Source organism: Sus scrofa, chromosome 8 (assembly GCF_000003025.6).
Source record: "Sus scrofa isolate TJ Tabasco breed Duroc chromosome 8, Sscrofa11.1, whole genome shotgun sequence".
In the NCBI taxonomy this organism is placed as follows: domain Eukaryota; kingdom Metazoa; phylum Chordata; class Mammalia; order Artiodactyla; family Suidae; genus Sus; species Sus scrofa.
The window spans coordinates 66377171-66397033 of NC_010450.4; the positions used below are offsets into that span (position 1 = coordinate 66377171).

The following is a 19863-nucleotide window of genomic DNA, read 5'->3' on the forward strand; positions in this document are numbered from 1 at the left end:
CATATAGTTTTATTTTTATTTAATTTTTACCAGTTTTTCTCTTGGCCTAACATATTTCTAACTCATAGGTAGAAAATCTCTTGAAAAAAACTTTGATCTGAGATGCTAAATTATGAGAAGTCATTTTGTCACAAGAGGATGGGCACCTAATCACACCTCCCTCCTTTTGGAATAAACTGATGAGTTCCATCTATAAAGCATAACTGCTTCAGGTCTCAGATACAGCTACTCCCTCTTCCCCTTCTTTCCTGTTTTAGCCAACTTCCAGCAACAAAACAGACAACATCTTGTGGTGACATATATAGCTGTTGCCACACAGGCCAGCAGGAACCCAATCACATCCAGAGAGTGGTACTGGTACCAGGTGAGGTCGTGGGCTGCTGCCCGCAAGTGCTTAGCTCCTTTGTGACGCATGACAAACTCGATCCAGAATACTGCGCGATCCAGGGGCTTTACAGGTTGATCGTGGTGGATCCTTGATAACCTCATAGCATTCTCTTTATATCTAAAGGAAAAGCACAAAGATACCAACATTGACAGGAAGTTAGTTTGCCTAAGCATACCAATAGCATACATGTTTTTTTTTTGATGGTGTCATACAAATTATTCAAAATTAACTCCAGAAGTTCCTGTCATGGTGTAGTGGAAGCGAATCCGACTAGGAACCACGAGGTTGTGGGTTAGATCCCTGGCCTCACTCAGTGGGTTAAGGATTCGGTGTTGCCATGAGCTGATGAGGTCGCAGATGAGGCTCAGATCTGATGTGGCTGTGGCTGTGGCTGTTGTGTAGACTGGCAGCTGTAGCTCTGATTGAACCCCTCACCTGGGAACCTCCATATGCCATGAGTGCAGCCCTAAAGAGCAAAAAAAAAAAAAAAAGTCAGATTACAGAATTAGTGATATATTTTTATTAGTCATCATAGAGTGGCCTTTAAATTGGAATTTTCTTATTGGCAACTATTTAAAAAGTGAAAATGGAAGGTCAGGTGGGAATGTTCAATCTTTTCTAGCATGAGAATTGACATGAGCCATTCTAATAACTGTAAGTTGACTAGTGGAAATGAGTTTTAAGATGACGCTCTTATAGTTTTTAAAGAATAATTGTGTTATGGAAATAAAGTAACTCTTAACCAGTTCTAGTGCATTGAGTATTCTTGCTTCTATAATTGATGTTCTGCCATCGGCCAGAATTATTATTTTTTGTAACACCTATTAGATAATTACACCTCTCTACTTAAAAGTTCCATTTGGCTTTGCATTCATTTAGAATGATACCCAAATCTTCTCTTTGGCCTATAATATCCTACAAGCTCAGACCTTAGCAATCTCTCCCCTGATCATGTTGTCTCATGCACACCCTGTTGTAGGCACATTGGCCTTCTAGCTATTCCTTGACATTGCAAATGTGTTCTCGCCTCTGCATCTTTGCCCTTTCAATCCTCTCTGTCCTTCTCTTTTTTTTTATTTTTTTATTTTTTTTTATTTTCCCACTGTACAGCAAGGGGGTCAGGTTATCCTTAGATGTATACATTGCAATTACAGTTTTTTCCCCCACCCTTTCTTCTGTTGCAACATGAGTATCTAGACATTCTGTCCTCTTGAAATATTCTTCCTCACAACATCCTGGGGCTTGCTTCTACTTGACTGAAGCCTTTGCTTCTGTGTCATCTTCTGAGTGGCTTTTCCTGACTGCATTATGGTAGTAGTTGTGAGCATTTATTCTATTTTTTTTTTATTTTGCTATTTAGTGGGTGGACATTTAAAATTATATTTTCTAAAACAAATCTTTAAGCATGAAACATGTATGAAAACTGCACGAATAATAAGCTCAAAATTCAAAATTAGCTAGAGAATTTTCACCAAATGAAACATTAATGTAACTTCTACCCAGATCATGCTGTAGAGATTTATAAGCTTCCCAGAAGCATCCCTTCCTTGTGGATGCTTCCAATCACTTCTCTCTTCCTCAAATTAAGTACTAGCCTGACTTCTAACACTGTAGAATCATTTTACTTGTTTCTATTGGAATCACATAACTTATGTGTGCCTGCCTTGTGTGACAGGTTAATTCCTTTGTTGCATAGTATTTGTATGACAATGTCACAAATTATTTATCCATTCTTTGATCAATGGACATTTGGATTGTTAACAGTTTTCTGGCCATTGCTAATAGTGTGGTTATAATAATTCCTATATATGTCTTTTGTTTACATATTTGTATATTTTTTTTTAGTCCTATATCTAGGAGTGGAATTGCTGAGAGAAAAGGACATGTATGTTTGGGTCTCACTGATATCGCAGTTTTCTAAGTGGTTTATTAATTTGTGTTCTCACCAGCAGTGTGGGAGAGTTTCTATTTCTCCACATTCTTGTTAATGCTTGTTTGTGATAGTCCTTAAATTTTAGCTTTTATAATGAATTAATAGTGAGGTTTTAAGTTACATTTTCCTGATGACAAATAAAGGGGGTAAAGCTGTATATATTTTGCCAGTAAGGGTAATATTTTGTACAGGTTTTTAAAAAATATATATGTACCTATTATAAGATTAAGGAAATTTCTATTTTGAGTTAGCAGAAGATTTTGTTAAAATATCATGAATGGATATTTACATATCAATTTTTAAACATTGGAATGATCATAATATCTTTCTCTTTCATATTAACAATTTATTCAATTATATTGACTGTTTTTCAAACATATAAGCAAACTTTCAATCCTGGAATAAACTCATTTTTGTCTTTTTTTTAATATGATACTTTATTTAATTCTTTTATATTTGATTGAGGGAAAGAATTGTTTAAAATTTTTTTCTTATAATGTCCTTTTCTGTTTTAATAATAAGGCTATTATGCCCTCATAAAATGACTTGGAAAGTATTAATAGGTTTGACATTATCTAGAGAAATTTGTGCAAGATTGGTGTTAATTTTTTTTTTTTATGTGTTTGGAAGTATTCACCAGTGAAGGTGTCTGGGCTAGAAGTTTCCTTTGTGGGAAATGTTAACAGCTTTAACAGATTTCAAGGAGTATAGAAACATTTAATTATTAAATATTTATTCTATCAGAAATTTTTAAAAATTGTGTTTCAAAGGACACTGGCAAGAAAAAAATAACTTACTAATGGAGAATATATTTGCAAGCCATATAACTGACAGGGACTTGTATATATGTCAAGAGTAGAGTTCTAACAGTTACAAATAATCCAATTAAAAATGGATAATGAATTAGAATAAACATATCTCTATATATAGATTGCAAATAAATACATGAAAATATTCTCAACATTAATAGCCATAATAAAAATGCATATCAAGACCACATAAAGATTGTGTCACACCCACTAGAAGAGCTATAATAAAATTATAATAATAGATAATATGTTTTGGCAATGATACAGATGATTGGACTCCTCATACACTGTTGGTGGGAATGTAAAATGATGTGACCACTTTGGAAGGCAGTTTGATAGTTCCCAATAAACATAAAGTTATCATATGACCCAGTATATAATATCCAGTTATCTACCAAAAAGTAATAACAACTATGTCCCCACAAAATATGTATAACAGCATTTGTAGCATTGTTTTTCATGATAGACAAAAGTGAAAAAAAAATCCATCAGCTGATGAATATTTTAATAGACTGTGAAACAACACATAAATATTATAAATATGCCATAGAATATTATTCAACCATAAAAAGGAATAGAGTACTGATACAATATGGATGCAATTTTAAAAAAAATTAAAATAACTTCTGTGCTAAAAGAAGTCAGTTTGCAAAAGACCACATATTATATGATGCCATTTGCATAAAATATTCAGAATAGGCAAACCTATAGAGACAGAAAGATTAGTAGTTTTTAGTATTTTTATAGTTTCGGAAATTTTAAGTACTGCATTGAAATATTTTCTTTTTCATTTTTCAGGCTTTTATTGATTAATTCATATTTTTAAAAATGCATGCTTCTTACATAAGATATTCAGCTTTTATTTTTTGGCATAGAAAATTGTTGCACTAATTAGTAGCTCATTAATTCTATAAGATTAAAACACAACTTTGAAACAACACATTGAATGTAAAAGTGAATTTTACAAACGGTTATATCATTGTAATTATTTCAAATTAGCCTTTACAATAAGTGAACATGACTCATACTCACTGTTGAAAAGAGAATTTATCTAAAAATACTACTTAGTTAAAAAAATATACTCACGAAGGGTCATTAATGACAGTCCTCAGTGCATTGAACAAATCTGTACTTGACATTGTGTTCAAGTCCAATCTAACAGCTGCTCCCTTGGCCATCATGTGAGCAATATTATCAGGTTGGTCAACAAACATGGGGAGTCCTACCATGGGAATCCCATGGTAAATGGCTTCATAGATGCCATTGCCACCACCATGGGTGATAAAAGCTTTGGTTTTGGGATGACCTAAGAAAGATATCAATGAAAACAATAAATTCTGAGTCCCATAGTTAGAAATATAAATTGACAGTATAACCCGATAAAGAAGGCAATTTTTTTCTACACAGAATTACTCTGCTCATGGGATCATAGAAACATTTGTGGATATTCAAGGAAATATGTCTGACGAAATGAGAGAGAGCTTTGCATTCGGAGGTATGTTGGTGTAGAGTTGTTTTGTCCAGCCGACAAGTGTGAGAGTGATTCTTGATTCAAAAAAACATTATGTTCAAAATCATGAAGGTGAAGAAACACTTTCTCTTAAGAGTCTAGGGAATGATTCACTCTGATACTACATGAAGAGCCTCAGAGCATGTTTAGAAGTAGAGGACAAATGATGGCTGTGTTGATCACAAGTCATATTCTAGCAGCTGCACTTCATTTTGTAGGCAATATGAGTCAATGAAAATTTATTGAGAAATATGGATGAAATGTCCTATATCATCTTAGGAAAAAACACTACAATAGCAGTAAATCTGAGGTAGAAGAGCATGGAAGCAAGAAGAATCAAGAAGCTACTGGAAATTTATGGGTAAGAAATAATTAGCAGTTGGATAGTGATGTTTTCCAAAGCAAATATTGCATTGCATTGATGTTTTACTATTTTCCCTGAGATTTTCTCTTAATTAGAATTTATTATTTGTTTGCCACAGTTTTACCAAGAAGATCATTCTGTGGGATCCACTTAAGGAGCTGAGTATTGCTTCCCAACTTCTCAGGTTTCTTCCCATTGAATCTCCAGATAACCTATTAAGACAAAGAAAATGCTCTGCTCAATGAATAAGACCACAGCCTTAGAGCATTTTAGAAGTTAAAGTCTACAAAGAAATCATCTTTCCCAGCTTCCTTTAATTAACAGATACAGACATTTCTGCTCAGAAATGTTAAATAATGATTGCTATTACAAAGTTAAAAAAAATCAAAGTAAATACCTGGGAACTTGTTTATGAATTATTTTTTGTAGAGTTTACTATAACATGCTGTTATTCATGCTAAAGAGTTGAGGGACATTAGTTCATGAATGAGTATTTTAATAGTTAACAGCTTCGAGATCAATCAGAACTGTAGTGTAAACATAAAATTGATGGAAATTTCTTCAATAATATGACTATCTTATATAGCAAACTTGTGTTTTTAATCTAGAAAAGACTTTGATTGCTTAGCAGTTTCTGAGAGGAATATGTGAGGGTTTGCTTATGTTCTCTTTTCTCCATCCAAAAAACTTGGAGCACTAAGACAAAAATAATCCATCCATACAACAGAACTCCATAAGATACTACTTATATCTCATCAGAAACAATGGATGTTATGTGATAGTGGAATGACATATTCAGAGGGCTGAAAGAAAAACTATCAACTGAAATTCTATACTGAACAAAACTATTTTTCAAAAATAAGAGCAAAATACAGATATTCCTGTCACCCCTCCACAGGAAAATAATTCATTGCTGGAACATCTGCCTTACAGGAAAAACTGAAGGAATGCCTTTAGGCTGAAGAAAGTAAACTCAGACTGCAGTGCTAATCCACATGATAAAGCAAAGAGCACTGGTAAAGATAATTAAGTAATTATACAGGCAGCATAACGGCACATTTCCTCTTTTTTCTCCTCCTAATAAATATAATAAGCAAGCAGGTAAAACATGTACATAGTTTCATGGCTATGTATATGCATATAGTTAATACATTTGGGAGGAGGAGGATATAGCAGATAATACAAAGCTAGGAATTGCAAAGGAACACTAAAAGTGAGAAAATTTTAAATTAACCATGCCACATTGATTTTCACGAATAGACTAAAATAGGCAAATTAGCAGTTTGTACTATCAAGACATCTAACTGCATTTTATACAATAAAAGAACACATTTAGAATGTATTAAAACAGTATATCTAGCCCTAAGAAATGACTGATGCTGAAATTCTTACTTCTCAGTGGGATGAAATCCCAGGAAATTCTAGGTTAGTAGGGTTTTATAGGTAGCTGGCTGCCTACTGTCTGAGCAGTCACCCTGATTACAGGCTTTCAAAGATAAAAATAGTGTGGGTTGTTTGGGGCAGTTTAGATCATGCTTGAAGATGGAAAGTAGTTCACGACCAGTGATAGAGCCGAGATTGATCTTATACTGTCAGAAAAATAACTATAGGATTTTACTGGAGGGAGAGCCTTCTATAATTTTCTCTGTGCTAACCCTGACTCTCTCCATGCTTTGCAGTTTTTGCTTCTCCTCTTCCCCACTACCTCTGAGAAAGTAGTTGTTAATCCAGTTGGTCAAAAGAGTATGTTGATTGGGCAAGTTGCTAATGGGTAGGACTAAGAGACCTCAAACTCAGAGCCCATGCCTATTCCTCACCATTTTCTGCTCTAATAGGAAACAATACCTGGCCCTCATGTCTCTCTCTTTATCTTTTCCTCGAGAACTTGTTTTAAGATATATGCTGTTTTTCATCCTGGGTGAAGGGGGAGCAGGGGCAATAGGAAGATTTGAATCTGTATACTCAAGCTCCAGTGTAAAGTTGGACCATAACGATGCTCGAGCCTTTTTCAGGATTCTATTTTGAATGTTGGCTACTGAGTGCAGCTACCTGTTGAACTGTATTGTGATGCCTCTCTCTCTGCTGCTCAGAACTTCCACAGTCCCCCTAGAACCCCTTTAGGAAAATTTTTAATGTGGGGTAAGCATTAGGCATTCTTGTGTTCTTACTATTAATTTAATAGCACTTAAATTCCACATAATCTCTAATAGACAAATGTCTCTGAGAACAAAGTAAAACTTGAATTGGAATATTTATGCAAATGTGTTTACACCATTTTGAAATCTTACAAAAAAAGAAAAACAGGTATACCAGTTCATTTTGACCTAATTATGTTATGAAATTTTCTCCCCTTTGCAAAAGCCATGTTAATGGACCCACTCTAAAGTCTTTGAAAAGACGCATTCAAGTCATTGCTCAGTACAAAGGCAATTTACCAGACCTTCTGTGGAATCTGGGCAAGGGCTGATGCAATTGTGTTAGACCTTTCTTCTGTAAGGTTTTGAACCATTGACCCCAAACTAAATACTACGATGCCATCTTCTCCAGAGCTCTGGACAAATTCTTCAATTTCCTATAAAGAAAGGGCATCAGCAAAGAGGGAGTTTTTGTTAGTTTTATTCATTATTTTTTGTTTGTTTGAAGGGAGTGAATATATACACTTTTAAAGAGAGAAGAAATCTTAGTATAGTCTCATCTTCTAACATGCCAAGCCATTAAATCTCTTTAGAAAGAAATGTGTGATATGAAAGCTATTTCTTTAAACAATGTTTTTCATTGATTACTAAATAAGTATGGTGATTTATTTATCACTTATCAACAAGAGATGAGAAGAAAGTGAAAGTCTACAATGAAGAATCTTGCACATTATGACAAAACAGGTTTATTTTTCTTAACTGAACTTTAAAAACAGTATAATTTTTATTGTATCTTAAACAATAGCAGGACCAAGAATTTTTTTTCTCTAATATTGTGTTAAATAACACTAAGATCCAGCATCAATGGCTTAGTAACTTTTTCTAGGATGACAGGATAGTAACCAAGTAAAATAGTGTAGTCGTGAAAACACTTGGCTTGCTCACCAGGACAAAATTCAAGACCTCACCCCACTGGGGCCAGAAAGCCAAAGTTATGTCATGAATTTGGATGGTCCTGTTCTTTACACAGCCCTCTTCCACAGCACCAGCCAGGCCCCTATACCTTAGAATTATCTTCCCCTGACTTCCCTCTTCTGAAAAGTAAGAAAGGCCTGTCAAAGTGCTGCTCTTGCTTCCTATAATAAGTCAAGTAAACCTAGCCTTGTTTCATTGACAGGTTTTGCTTCTTTCTTTTGTTTTTTAGGAGGAATTGATAGAAGACAAGTTTCTAAACAAACCTGAACTCCTAACAGAATTCCTTAAATACAATGAAAGACAGTCTATAGCAGACCTTCTTGAATTTGTGCATCATTCTATGCCCAATGTATTTGTTACTGAGTTGGTCTACTCTTCTTGGCAGTTTTCAGGATATCTCTTTTGGTGTGTAGGTTTTCCTGATTATAAAGGCTACTTACAGTAATATAACCTAATTAAGAGGTTACATATAATTGCTTTTGTAAAAGAAGGAAAGTTCTCTTGTTAAATCCTCTCTATATAAATAAATAAGAACCCTCAGTTTATTCACTGCAACTTCTCCTGGTGTTTCAAATTCCTAATACTGATAGATTCCCTACATTTAAGCCTCAGCCAAAATTCTGATCTACTAAACTTTTTTTTCTGGTGATGTTACATTAATTGCCTGAAAGAGACAAAAAGTGATGAAAATAATTTTTCTTAAAGTCTTACATCATGTTCCTTTCTACCTCGTGCTCTGATAATATTGGGTATGCTATATAAATTTCATCTCTATTAAGGAAATAGCTTTTTGAAATTCCCGGTAGCTTATTTTTCCCTGTTTTCATTCAAAACCTAAATAAATTGCCATAATATATATTAACATTATTTTCACATGGGACACTTAAATTTTTTTGGATCTTTTTAGGGCTGTACTCTCAGCATAGGAAGTTCCCAGGCTAGGGGTCAAATCAGAACTGTAGCTGCCAGCCTACACCACAGCCACAGCAATTCGGAATCCGAACCACATCTGTGACCTACACCACAGCACATGGCAATGCTAGATCCTTAACCTACCTAGTGAGGCCAGGGATCGAACTCGTGTCCTGATGGATACCAGTCAGGTTTGTTATAGCTGAGCCAGAACGGAATGCCAGGGACACTTAAACTTTTAGCATAAATTTGATTTTACTTCTGTTCCTGGCCCAAATGTTTTAAGGGAACTAAAACTATGATTTATAATGAGTGTGACAGATTTTCCCTGTAAACTTTTTATTTAGAGTGCATTTTACTCTATGAGAATGTGATTTATTAGGTAAAAGATCTGACTAGGCTATCTGTCAACTAACTGGGGTTCATAACAAAGTTACGGAAAACTTTCACTTATATTTTAAAATCTGTAGCCTATTGTGCAGGTTAATGCTAAACGAGGCCCTCCCTCTCTGATATCTACTTTACTATATTTGTCTTCAAGCCTAGCAGTTTAAATGATTGAAATAGAACTATATCTTATCTAGTTTATGCATTACCAGATGACTTACAATGAACCTCTACAACTAATTCCTGAGAGAGGTTTATTTCCACGATGTGTATTATCAGGATACAGTGATTTTTGTTCTGTTTTATGCTGTGAAATTCTTTGGTCTCAGATAAGATCAGAACAAACACTGAAGCACATTCACAAAATTTTTGGAAAAAAATGTTATGACTTTGCTAGTACACACACACACACACACACACACACACACACACACGAGAAGGAATCCCTCTAGTCTAGCTACTGCTTAAAGTTTTAAATATAATTTTAACATTTTCTTCTTTTTACTTTAGTTTCTGAGACAAATTCCTTTTTTCTTGGCCACACCCCCAGCAGAGGCAAGTGCCCCGGCCAGGGCTTGTTCCAGAGCCATAGCAGTGACCTGAGCTCTTTGCAGTGGCAATGCTGGATCCTTAACCTGCTATACAAGGGAATTTTAAAAAATTCCTTTTGTCAAAGGGGGCATTAATAAAAATTGAAATCACAATAGCTAATATTTATCAAGCACTATGTTCCTGGCACTATGCAAAGGCTTAACATACCTGGTCAAATATTTTATTCTCAGTAGTTATGGTCTATAAAGTTGCGGCAAACATGTCATTAGCAAGTAATGAATCATTGCTCCTAGCGTCCCCCAAGCCTCTTGTCGCAACATTTTCCTCCATCAATCAACACACAGCCTTGTTTTATGTGTGTTTCTGTTTTAAAACAATTTAGTTAACATATATTGTTGATTCATTAGCACTGGACTCATAGCTAATGATGCTGTAACTCATGGAACTAAATGAAACTTATCTAGGAAACATATTTTCTTCCTAAAGCACATCATAATCTCCTTTCTTCTTCTTAAGAACAATAGAACACACATCAGGACTCTAAACAGTAAAGTCACCAACAAAAAGCACACAAAGGCAAAAAAAGTGGCATTAATTAGATCTGAAAGGGACACATTTACAGTTTGAGAGCTTCAACAAGGCAGTGGCATTGCCTCCTTCGATGCTCAACTGGGAACGTGCCTGTCCAATGAGTGATTTTTTTTTTCCTACTGTGTGTGTATCTATGAATGGTGGTAAAAGCACTACAAATATTTATTTGAGTTACAAATAAATTTTAGTGAGTAGGCAAATTTGAAAATAAGGAATCTGTATGTAATGATGAATGACTATATTAGATCATTTTATTCTCAGGCTAATCAGGTGAGATAATCAAGTAACCCTTCCACCCCCCACCACCATTTTTCTTCTTTTTTTCCTGTACATCCATATTTCATAAGAAAGATAGAACTGGCAGGATTGTGGTCTTTGTATATTTCCTAGCTATCACAGTACCATATATCAAAGCCAGATTCCACAACCTTTGAATGTGCTCACATATTTTCACTTTTAATATAACTATCAGAACTTGATTTTTTAAAATATCTCATTGCAATTCACTTGAATAAAATGCAAGAGAAGACCTGTCCTATCACCTCAACCTTATTTTCTTATTATTTGCACTTTATTGTAAATAATTGTTTCACATTTATAGTTTTTCTGGCTGGCCAATCTATTAGAGCCCCAAGGACTATGGCTGTGTCTATCTTATTCAGCCCCCCTTCTTCAGTGCAGAGTATAGAATATGCCAGCTAGTAGACAAAGAGTACACTTTTGTTAAAAATGATTATTTCTTTGTGTTGGAAGACTTTTTTATATTGACTATATCCATGTGATCTTGCACGTCTTGTCTACGTTCCATGACTATAATGTAGCCCAGAATCTTCATTAATAATGAAACATGGAACACACAATAAGTGAGGGTATGGTGTGAAGAAATTTTATATATTGTCCACCATCTTTTCCATTAGACACTATTTTGGATTGCGAATGAAAATTCTCCCCAGGAGACCAAAATTTTACCTTAGGCAGGGGTTTGGCAGGTTTGCAGTGGAGGCCTCCAACAAATTCAAAATTTGGTAAGAATGGGTGAGGAAATTCAAAATCCCAATAGTTTCTTATCAGCCAAATATCTGCTTTCCCCATCAATTCACACAATGTAGTGGGTCTTCCTGGGGGGAAAAAAAAACAGGGAAAGGAAAATAGGTAAATTTGTGAATTTATATCCATTTCTTCTTAGAATACATAGCAATAAAGTTTCTGGTCTGTGTGGGTCAAGATGGACAAATAATGCCTGTGTTTTAAAATTTAAGCTAACATATACACAGAAAAAAAGAGAAGAAAAAAAGTGCAAGAGACTTAGATAGTTTGTCATGTCCTCTCACCTCCATACCTTTGAATCTTTCTAGGTTTAAATAATTATTGAAGATTAATTCTTATCTCATGTATTACAAGTTAAAATTAACTAATAGATTGTTTTTTCTTTTTAGGGCCGCACCTGTGGCATATGGAAGTTTCCAGGCTAGAGGTTGAATTGGAGTGGCAGCTGCCAGCCTACACCACAGCCACAGCAATGCCAGATCCTTAACCACTGAGCCAGGCCAGGGATGGAACCTGCATCCTCATAGATACTAGTCAGGTTGGTAACTCACTGAGCCAGGCCAGGGATGGAACCTGCATCCTCATAGATACTAGTCAGGTTGGTAACCCACTGAGCCACAACGAGAACTCCCTAACCAATAGATTTTAATTCTAAGTCAATATTTCTCTGTACTTATTTAAGTATGTGATGCCTATTACATTCTAAATGGTCACTTTTCCATCTGCATAGGTTTGTATCACTTTCATGATATTTGTGCATTTTTACTTAATCCTATGGCATTTTAAACATTTTCTAAAATTAACTGTGGGTCCCCATCTTCCAGAGAGGAACCAGCATTGTGTAAGCGCCATGGCCCCCTGGTGGGCAAGGCAGCCCTTGGTGCTAGTAGAGGGAACATTCCAAAGTGGTGCTTGCCAGCGCAGGTGTCAGCTGGGGGGGACAAGATCCCCAAATGGCTGCCACCAGCATCTCTATCCCTGGGTGGAGTCCCAGCTGCATAAAGCTCCTCCAGGAGGCCCTCCAAAATAAACAAGTGGGTCTGACACAGGTGCCTTGCTAACTACTGTCTAGAAGTAAAGTCACTGGGACTCAGACTTTATGAGATTTCATGTGCATCCTTTGAGAAGAGAGTCTCTGTTTACATCGTCTTCTGTTTTCTCAAGTGTAAGCCCCTCTAGTTTCCAAAGATAGAAATTCTAGGGGCTTATCTTACCAGGATTGGGAGCCTGATGTGGGGCTCGGAACACTGATGTGGGGCTCAGAACCCTTTCTCTTGGTGGAGGACGCCTGTGACTGTGATAGTCCTGTGTATGGGTGGCCAACACCAGGGTAAAGTCCTGGCTAGACTGCATCTCTGCTCCTTTACCTGTCTTGCTGTGGCTCTTTCTTTATATGTTTAGTTGTGGGAAATATTTTTTTTACTAGTCTTTATGTTGCTCTCAAATATAGTTGCTTTGTAAGTAGTTGTAATTTTTATGTGCTCATGGGAGGAGGTAAGTTCCAGGAATTCCTGCTGTACTATCCTGATCTCATCCCAATAGGAAATGTTTTCCAGAGAATATACATTAAATATGGGGCTGCAGCATGAAAATAAATGCATTATTTACACTTGTTTCAATCTGGTGTTCAGTTTCACTTAGCCAGCCACTCAGAAAATAAATAGATTACTCACAGGAAAATGAATTTCCTTTAGGGGTATAAGGAAAGGAAAGCAGAGAAACCACAATGACTTAAGAATTGTCCCTAATGATGATATATCACTAGAAATTAATAATCCTTCCCTTTCATATTTTAAATGCCCTTCAATGCCCTATTCATCCCTTCTTGTACATTTTAAAGAAAAAACTTATTGTAGGACTAAATTCTTGGATCACCTGTGATCAAGAAAGTATATAATGAATGAGGGGCTCTAAATGAAACGATGTCTTTCACCTCCATCGTCATGTCATTTATTTTTTCTGTCCTGGGAAACTTGAAACATTCTGTCTGTATTGATTACTACAACCTAATGCAAAGGGAAGACTGCTCGATACTTGTCTGGAAGGGATGGGAGGCTGAGGAACTCTTTCGCCATTCAGTCTGCCAAGTGTTTTCCCATATCTAAATTTGTCTTTGGTCTCCAGAAAAATTACAGATATTTGAAAAGCTAAAAATAAATATTACTAAACATGTGGTAATAGGTGATAAGGGAGATTCACCTGCAAAAGGCTGAAAAATCTTCCTTTTTGGAATTTACACCTGGGTCAAATGATCTCCTGTAATAATTTTTATTCCTAGAATAAATCAGCAATGCTGTGATGGCCACCTGTTCAAGGACTGACCAAAAACTTCTGAACATTCAGGGCTGGAACACTGACTTTTGCTGTAAAAGTCTATTTCCATCAGTCTCTTATTTACCCCAAGTTTCTTTCACTTTTCATGCCTTTGGACCATTTGTTTAGTCATGTATTCTCACAGACCCACACACCTACCCCATTCCCTGTCCAGCCATCTGCTTTGTTTGCCACCTGATACCCTGTTCTCCTTCACCTTACTTCACCTTGTGTGCTTATGCTGTCACATTTAAGAGCTCAGTTCCTAGGACCTGTGATTCCTGGCTAATTTTTAATCTTAATAACTTTGGTCTTTGGATTATTTATTTTAGCAGCTTCGGCCTTTGGATAATTTGTTGAGCCTTCTCTTCCAGATAGACACAGTCATCCTCTCACTTCATTTACCACCCAGATTTCTGCTTCAATTGTTCGCCCTTCAATGCCCTATGTTTTGTCCCATTTCTTGCATGCCTCTGCTGTGGAATCTCATTTAAGATCTTATCCTTGAAGACCTGTAATTCTCAATTAATTTTAGCAGATTTGTTCCTGAGACTTTGATCTTGGTTCCTGATATTCTCTAAGCCATTGCCTCCTATGACCTCTTATAATATATATGTAATCAAAATTTGTCTTTATAACTCAGATATTTATTTCCTCTGTAATCTTAACATAACCATATAAACCTTCTCAGACAGAGTAAACTATGAATTTCTGCCAAGGATGGTGAAGTTCAATTTCAAAGTGATATTTTTATTAGGTTGCTAAAATTTTTATGATAGTGCCCAAACGAAAAGATACTTTAAATATGTAAGTAAATGGTGATAAGGGAACATATCTCTTGAAAAGAAAATATTAGTTAGCTGAGTGTTATATGCTGAATGTCGAAAGTGTCTATTGTAAAAAGACTATCCAGATCAAAAAACAAACAACAAACAAACAAAAATACTTGGGTTTTCTACATTGCAGCATTCTTTTTGCTTAGCACTATATTTCCCTAAGTTATACATGGATTTTTGAAGTTAGGGTCTCACACATTTTTTTCAGTTAATACAATACACAGAGTGGTTAGGTCCAGGGGCAAGTCTGCTGTGCTGCTGTGTTTTAATCTCAGCTCTATCACTCCTTTTCCAGGAGAACTTGGGTAGGTTACCTGAGTTTTTAAATTAATTAATTAATTAATTAATTTTTTGCTTTTTAGAGCCTTACCTGCAGCATATGGAGGTTCCCAGGCTAGGGGTCAAATCGGAAATGTAACCACTGGCCTATGCCACAGCCCCGCCAGATATGAGCCACATCTGCAACCTACCTCACAGCTCACAGCAATGCCAGTTCCTTAACCCACTGAGCAAGGCCAGGGATTGAACCCGCAACCTGATGCTTACTAGTAGGATTTATTTCTGCTGCACCATGATGGGAACTCCCAGTTACTAAACTTTTTTTTACTTCAGTTTCTATATCTATAAAATGCGGAGAATAATAGTAGCTATGAAGAGAATTTCTGTGTGTTATCTTCGATGAGTTATCAAATATAAAGGACTTAGAAGATTTCCTGGAAGAGAGTAAATCCTCAATAAATGTTTATTCATTTCCTTCTGCCCTCTGCAAACAAGAAACATAGAAGAAGTGCAATAAATATTCGTCGTTGAATGAGTATGCTCACAGAATCAAGATTAGCAATCATCCAGGTATGAAAAATATCCTGGACCCTCACATTTTGCTTCATTTTTCAAACCAGATGTTGTAGAATCATAAAACAGACATTGATACATCTAATTTTTTTTTTTTTTTTTTTTTTTGTCTTTTGTCCTTTTAGGGTCGCAACTGTGGCATATAGAGGTTACCAGGCTAGGGGGGGAATCAGAGCTAGAGCTGCTGGCCTATAGCACAGCCACAGCAATGCCAGATCTGAGCCACGTCTGCAACTACACCACAGGTCACGGCAATGCCAGATCCTTAACCCACTGAGTGAGGCCAGGGATCAAACCTGCAACCTCATGGTTCCTAGTCAGATTCATTTCTGCTGCACCACGATGGGAATTCTGATACATCTAATATTAATCCTCAGTGTTTCAAGATTACTTAGCAGATGCCTTTTCATCCACTGAGAAGGAAAGAATAATACTAGATAATTTCTAGAGACAACTCATCCATAACTAAGCAATTTTCCTTCTTAATAGAAATATTAGATGATGGAGATGTTAGATATATTAGAATAATAGAAAAACCAAATGAAGGAGAGAGATAGCAGCAGCTGATTCGGAAAGTGAAAAGAATGAAGCCTCAGCTATGAGCGCATAAGAATGTTTAATTTTAAAGACAAATAAAGTTTATACACAAAGTGTCATCATTCTTTACATAGTCTTTTTTTTTTTTTTTTAACTAGACCCAGGTTTAAAAAATAGATTTCCTCATGACTGATCTTCACTTGATTTTTATCAATGTATTTAAAGAAGTTTCTTATCTAGTGTCTTAAATGGCTACATGCCCTTTGTAACTCCACCCATTGAGAAGCGGAGGCTACGTCTTCACCCTTTGAATCTGGGTTTGCCTCATGACTTCTTTTACCAAGAGAAGGTGGCAGAAATGATACTGTGTGACTTCCAAATCTAGGCCTAAAACATTCCTATAAGGTGTTCTAGAATTCTGCTATCACCTGTAAAAGTCCAAACTCGGAGTTCCCGTCGTGGTGCAGTAGTTAACGAATCCAACTAGGAACCATGAGGCTGTGGGTTCGGTCCCTGCCCTTGCTCAGTGGGTTAACGATCCGGCGTTGCCTTGAGCTGTGGTGTAGGTTGCAGAGGCGGCTTGGATCCCGCGTTGCTGTGGCTCTGGCGTAGGCTGGCGGCTACAGCTCCGATTGGACCCCTAGACTGGGAACCTCCATATGCCGTGGCAGCGGCCCAAAGAAATAGAAAAAAGACCAAAAAAAAAAAAAAAAATCCAAACTCTTTGGAGATATCACATGGAGGAGATAATTAAAATGTCCTGACAGTCTGTCAAAACCTAGCCATGTGAGCAACACTTTCTGGACTCTTCTACCCCAGCCAAGCTGATAGCTAACTCTAGCCTAATGAATAAGCCCGGGTAAGCCCCAGGGAAGAACATTTCCCTGAGCCCAGTCCAAATCACTGCCTCACAGGATCATGAGCAGATAATATGGCTGCTGTTTTAACCCCTAAGGTTTAGGATGGTTGATATTACAGCTATAAATAACAGAGTGCATATGTTCCTTTTAAAATAAACAAGCCCTAAGAATACTCCCATATTGGGTAGTTATTAAATGGAGCAGCATCTCCAGTGTCACAGAGTGCTGGATTACTCTGCATACCCTCTTGAATAGTTGATAAATTTTGACACTACACAAAATAAAATATAAGTTATTTCAAAGTATATATAATATATTAACTTCAACACACACAAAGAAATGTTTCTTTCCATCTACTGGAGGAAAAATGTTATAAATAAACCAGACTTACCTAATACTTCACTGTAAAATTTATCCCACTTTTTCTTGTTGAAAGTCTCAAATGCGTAGTCAAAATATAGGTAATACAACATGTTTGTCACCCTCTCCATAAATGTCATTTTGTCACTAAGTTCTGATATGATAACAGGTACATAGGAAGGAGGTAATATAAGCCCTCCACAGAGTTTTTCATATGTTTTGCCAGTGGTAAATCGAAGACTGTAGACCAAAGGTAGGTTAAGTAGTTCAGACAGCAACTCAGCACAGGGAGAAATGGCATCTCCAAGAACAACGTCATATCTTGATCCTTGCAGTTTCTTCATAAGTTTCTGGTTCAAAACTACATCCTCACAAAGCTTTTGAACAGTATCAGAATATTCGTGGTATATTTTTTGCATCTTTGAATCATATGCCCATAATGTACTCTTTGGTAAATCATATGTCCATGTCTTGACCCATTTCATAAAGTGCATATCAAGCTCCTTCTTAGTAAATGATGTAGGATAAACCTCAAATTTGAAGGCAGATGGTTCATTGGGATCTACAAGGATGGAAGCTGAAGATGCTAGCACGGTTACTTCATGGCCCCTCTGAGCAAGTTCATTCAATATTGTCTTTAAATTGATCCAGTGGCTGTATTCCATGGGCCAAACCAGCAGGTGTCCACCGGAGGCACAACTGAAATAAAAAAAAAGCAAAAGAAGGGAATCCCTTGTCTTAGACATTTTGGTAAAATCTAAACCTTCTTCACAAACTTTCTGAAATTTAAATGTAGTTCTCAGTTACATCAATGAAAGAATCAATTTAGTAGTTAAATTATAACTGGTACACAGCAAAGTCCCAATGACTATTCAGCTAAATATTAAGACTTTGTTTCTGAGACCATGCCTTAGTAATCTCTCTGCAAGCTAATCTCCAGGTCAAAGGTTTTGGAAAGCAAATAAGAGGTAGGTGATATAGGTACAGTAAATCCCAGTATCATTTTAAAGCTAGTGCTCCAGGCTAAGAGGAAATTACCTTGCATATAGGGAGTTTCCAGATAAGAAATAGCATGGGGTCAACACAAGTATATTCTGATTTATTGGAACCTGTCCAAGCATTTCTTTTTCTATATTTTCACACTTGTTTTATTAGTTCCATTTTGTTTGCCATGGCTTTGTTCTTTTGACAATAGATATTCCTTTGTTTTTTTCCCCTTTTATCCAAACATAGACATCCTTTGAATATAACTTTAGTTACTTTTCTTTATTTGAGAATATTGCCTCAGAATTGTGATTTTTCTTTTCTGAACATTTGCAACATTTCTTCTATTACTGTCACTTCTTCATTACCTCTTCAGTACTTACTCTTAGAAAGTATTTATCCTCTAAGTACCTACTTCTGAACTTAGTTTTGTATACTGCCTTTATAATCCAGGGAAGTTATATTTTTAAAAAACCTTTTGAGGAACTCCGAACGAATTGGAAGTAGGAAGGGAATATATATGTCCTGAGATAGATTTGTTTATATACTATCAATAATATGCTGACTCGAAAGGAGAATCTTTCTTAGAAAGGATTTGCTTATAGATTCTAAGCAAAACTGTATTAGCGGAGTTGCAATATCCTTTGATTTTGGTAATGCCCTTTGATGGATGTTTTGATGTGTTACTCTTATTCTCCTTTTGGGAATATAGAAATTATTTCCCAGTTGATGAGGAAATTATCAGCTGACACCCCTTATAACCATATTTCTTTGAAAATTGTCTCTGCTAAAGAGCAATCCAGTCAAAAGTCAGGTCTCTTTCCTGGGGCAACCCAAATCCAGTGCCTGGTGTCCTCATTTTAATTTGGGCCAACTCCCAATGGGTTGCTCGAAACCTGTGATGAATATGCATTATGTTTAAATTTTTTCCAGTGTCCAATCTTGCTTCCTACTCTCTTTGTTGTAAAGTTTGTTTCCAAGAGTGTGTCTTAATAATTTCTCTGCAAGCTAATTCGTAGCTCAGAATCTGCATCTTGGGGGCACCCAACATTTGATAATTATGCTCTCAAAGGGAGAGTGGGCAGACAGGTGAGTAGCTGCCCTGAGGTTTATTTTTGCAGGCTGGTTATGTGGGGGCACACCTTGGGGAAAGAGGGCTTTGGGGTTTGCATTGCCTGATTTTCACCAGCTCAACCTTCCTGAGTGTAGGAGGGATTAGATATCTTCATCAGCCACTATTCCGCTCACCAGTTTATCTGCTGGGCCCCAAACATTCACGTTCATCATATATGCAAAAGACATTCATCTCATCCAAAGGTTACTAAATGTCTCAGCACAATACAACATGATCTCAAAATCCCAAATGTCATTATTCATATTATCTCAATCAGGTGTGGGAGAGGCTCTGGATATAACCAATTAAGGAACAAGATTCCTCTCCTGTGAAACTAAACAGCAACATGTTTGCTCCCATAATATAATTGTGACATGTCCATCTTAACACTTATAGACACTGTG

The 19863-nt window shown here is 36.3% G+C and overlaps 1 protein-coding gene across 2 annotated transcripts; it reads right to left on the bottom strand.

Annotated features, from left to right (window-relative positions):
• Positions 1–18153, bottom strand: LOC100516628 (UDP-glucuronosyltransferase 2B18-like). Of its 2 annotated transcripts, XM_003129071.4 has the most exons (6): positions 17393–18152; positions 11526–11674; positions 7445–7576; positions 5129–5216; positions 4217–4436; positions 1–505 (listed from the first exon to the last, which is right to left on the bottom strand). In XM_003129071.4, exons 1-6 carry the CDS (start codon positions 18105–18107, stop codon positions 226–228), a joined length of 1584 nt encoding a protein of 527 aa, XP_003129119.1. In that variant the 5' UTR covers positions 18108–18152; the 3' UTR covers positions 1–225. The 2 variants fall into 2 exon arrangements, with proteins under 2 accessions (XP_003129119.1, XP_020957067.1); XM_021101408.1 differs by lacking the exon at positions 7445–7576 and having other exon boundaries at positions 110–505; positions 17393–18153.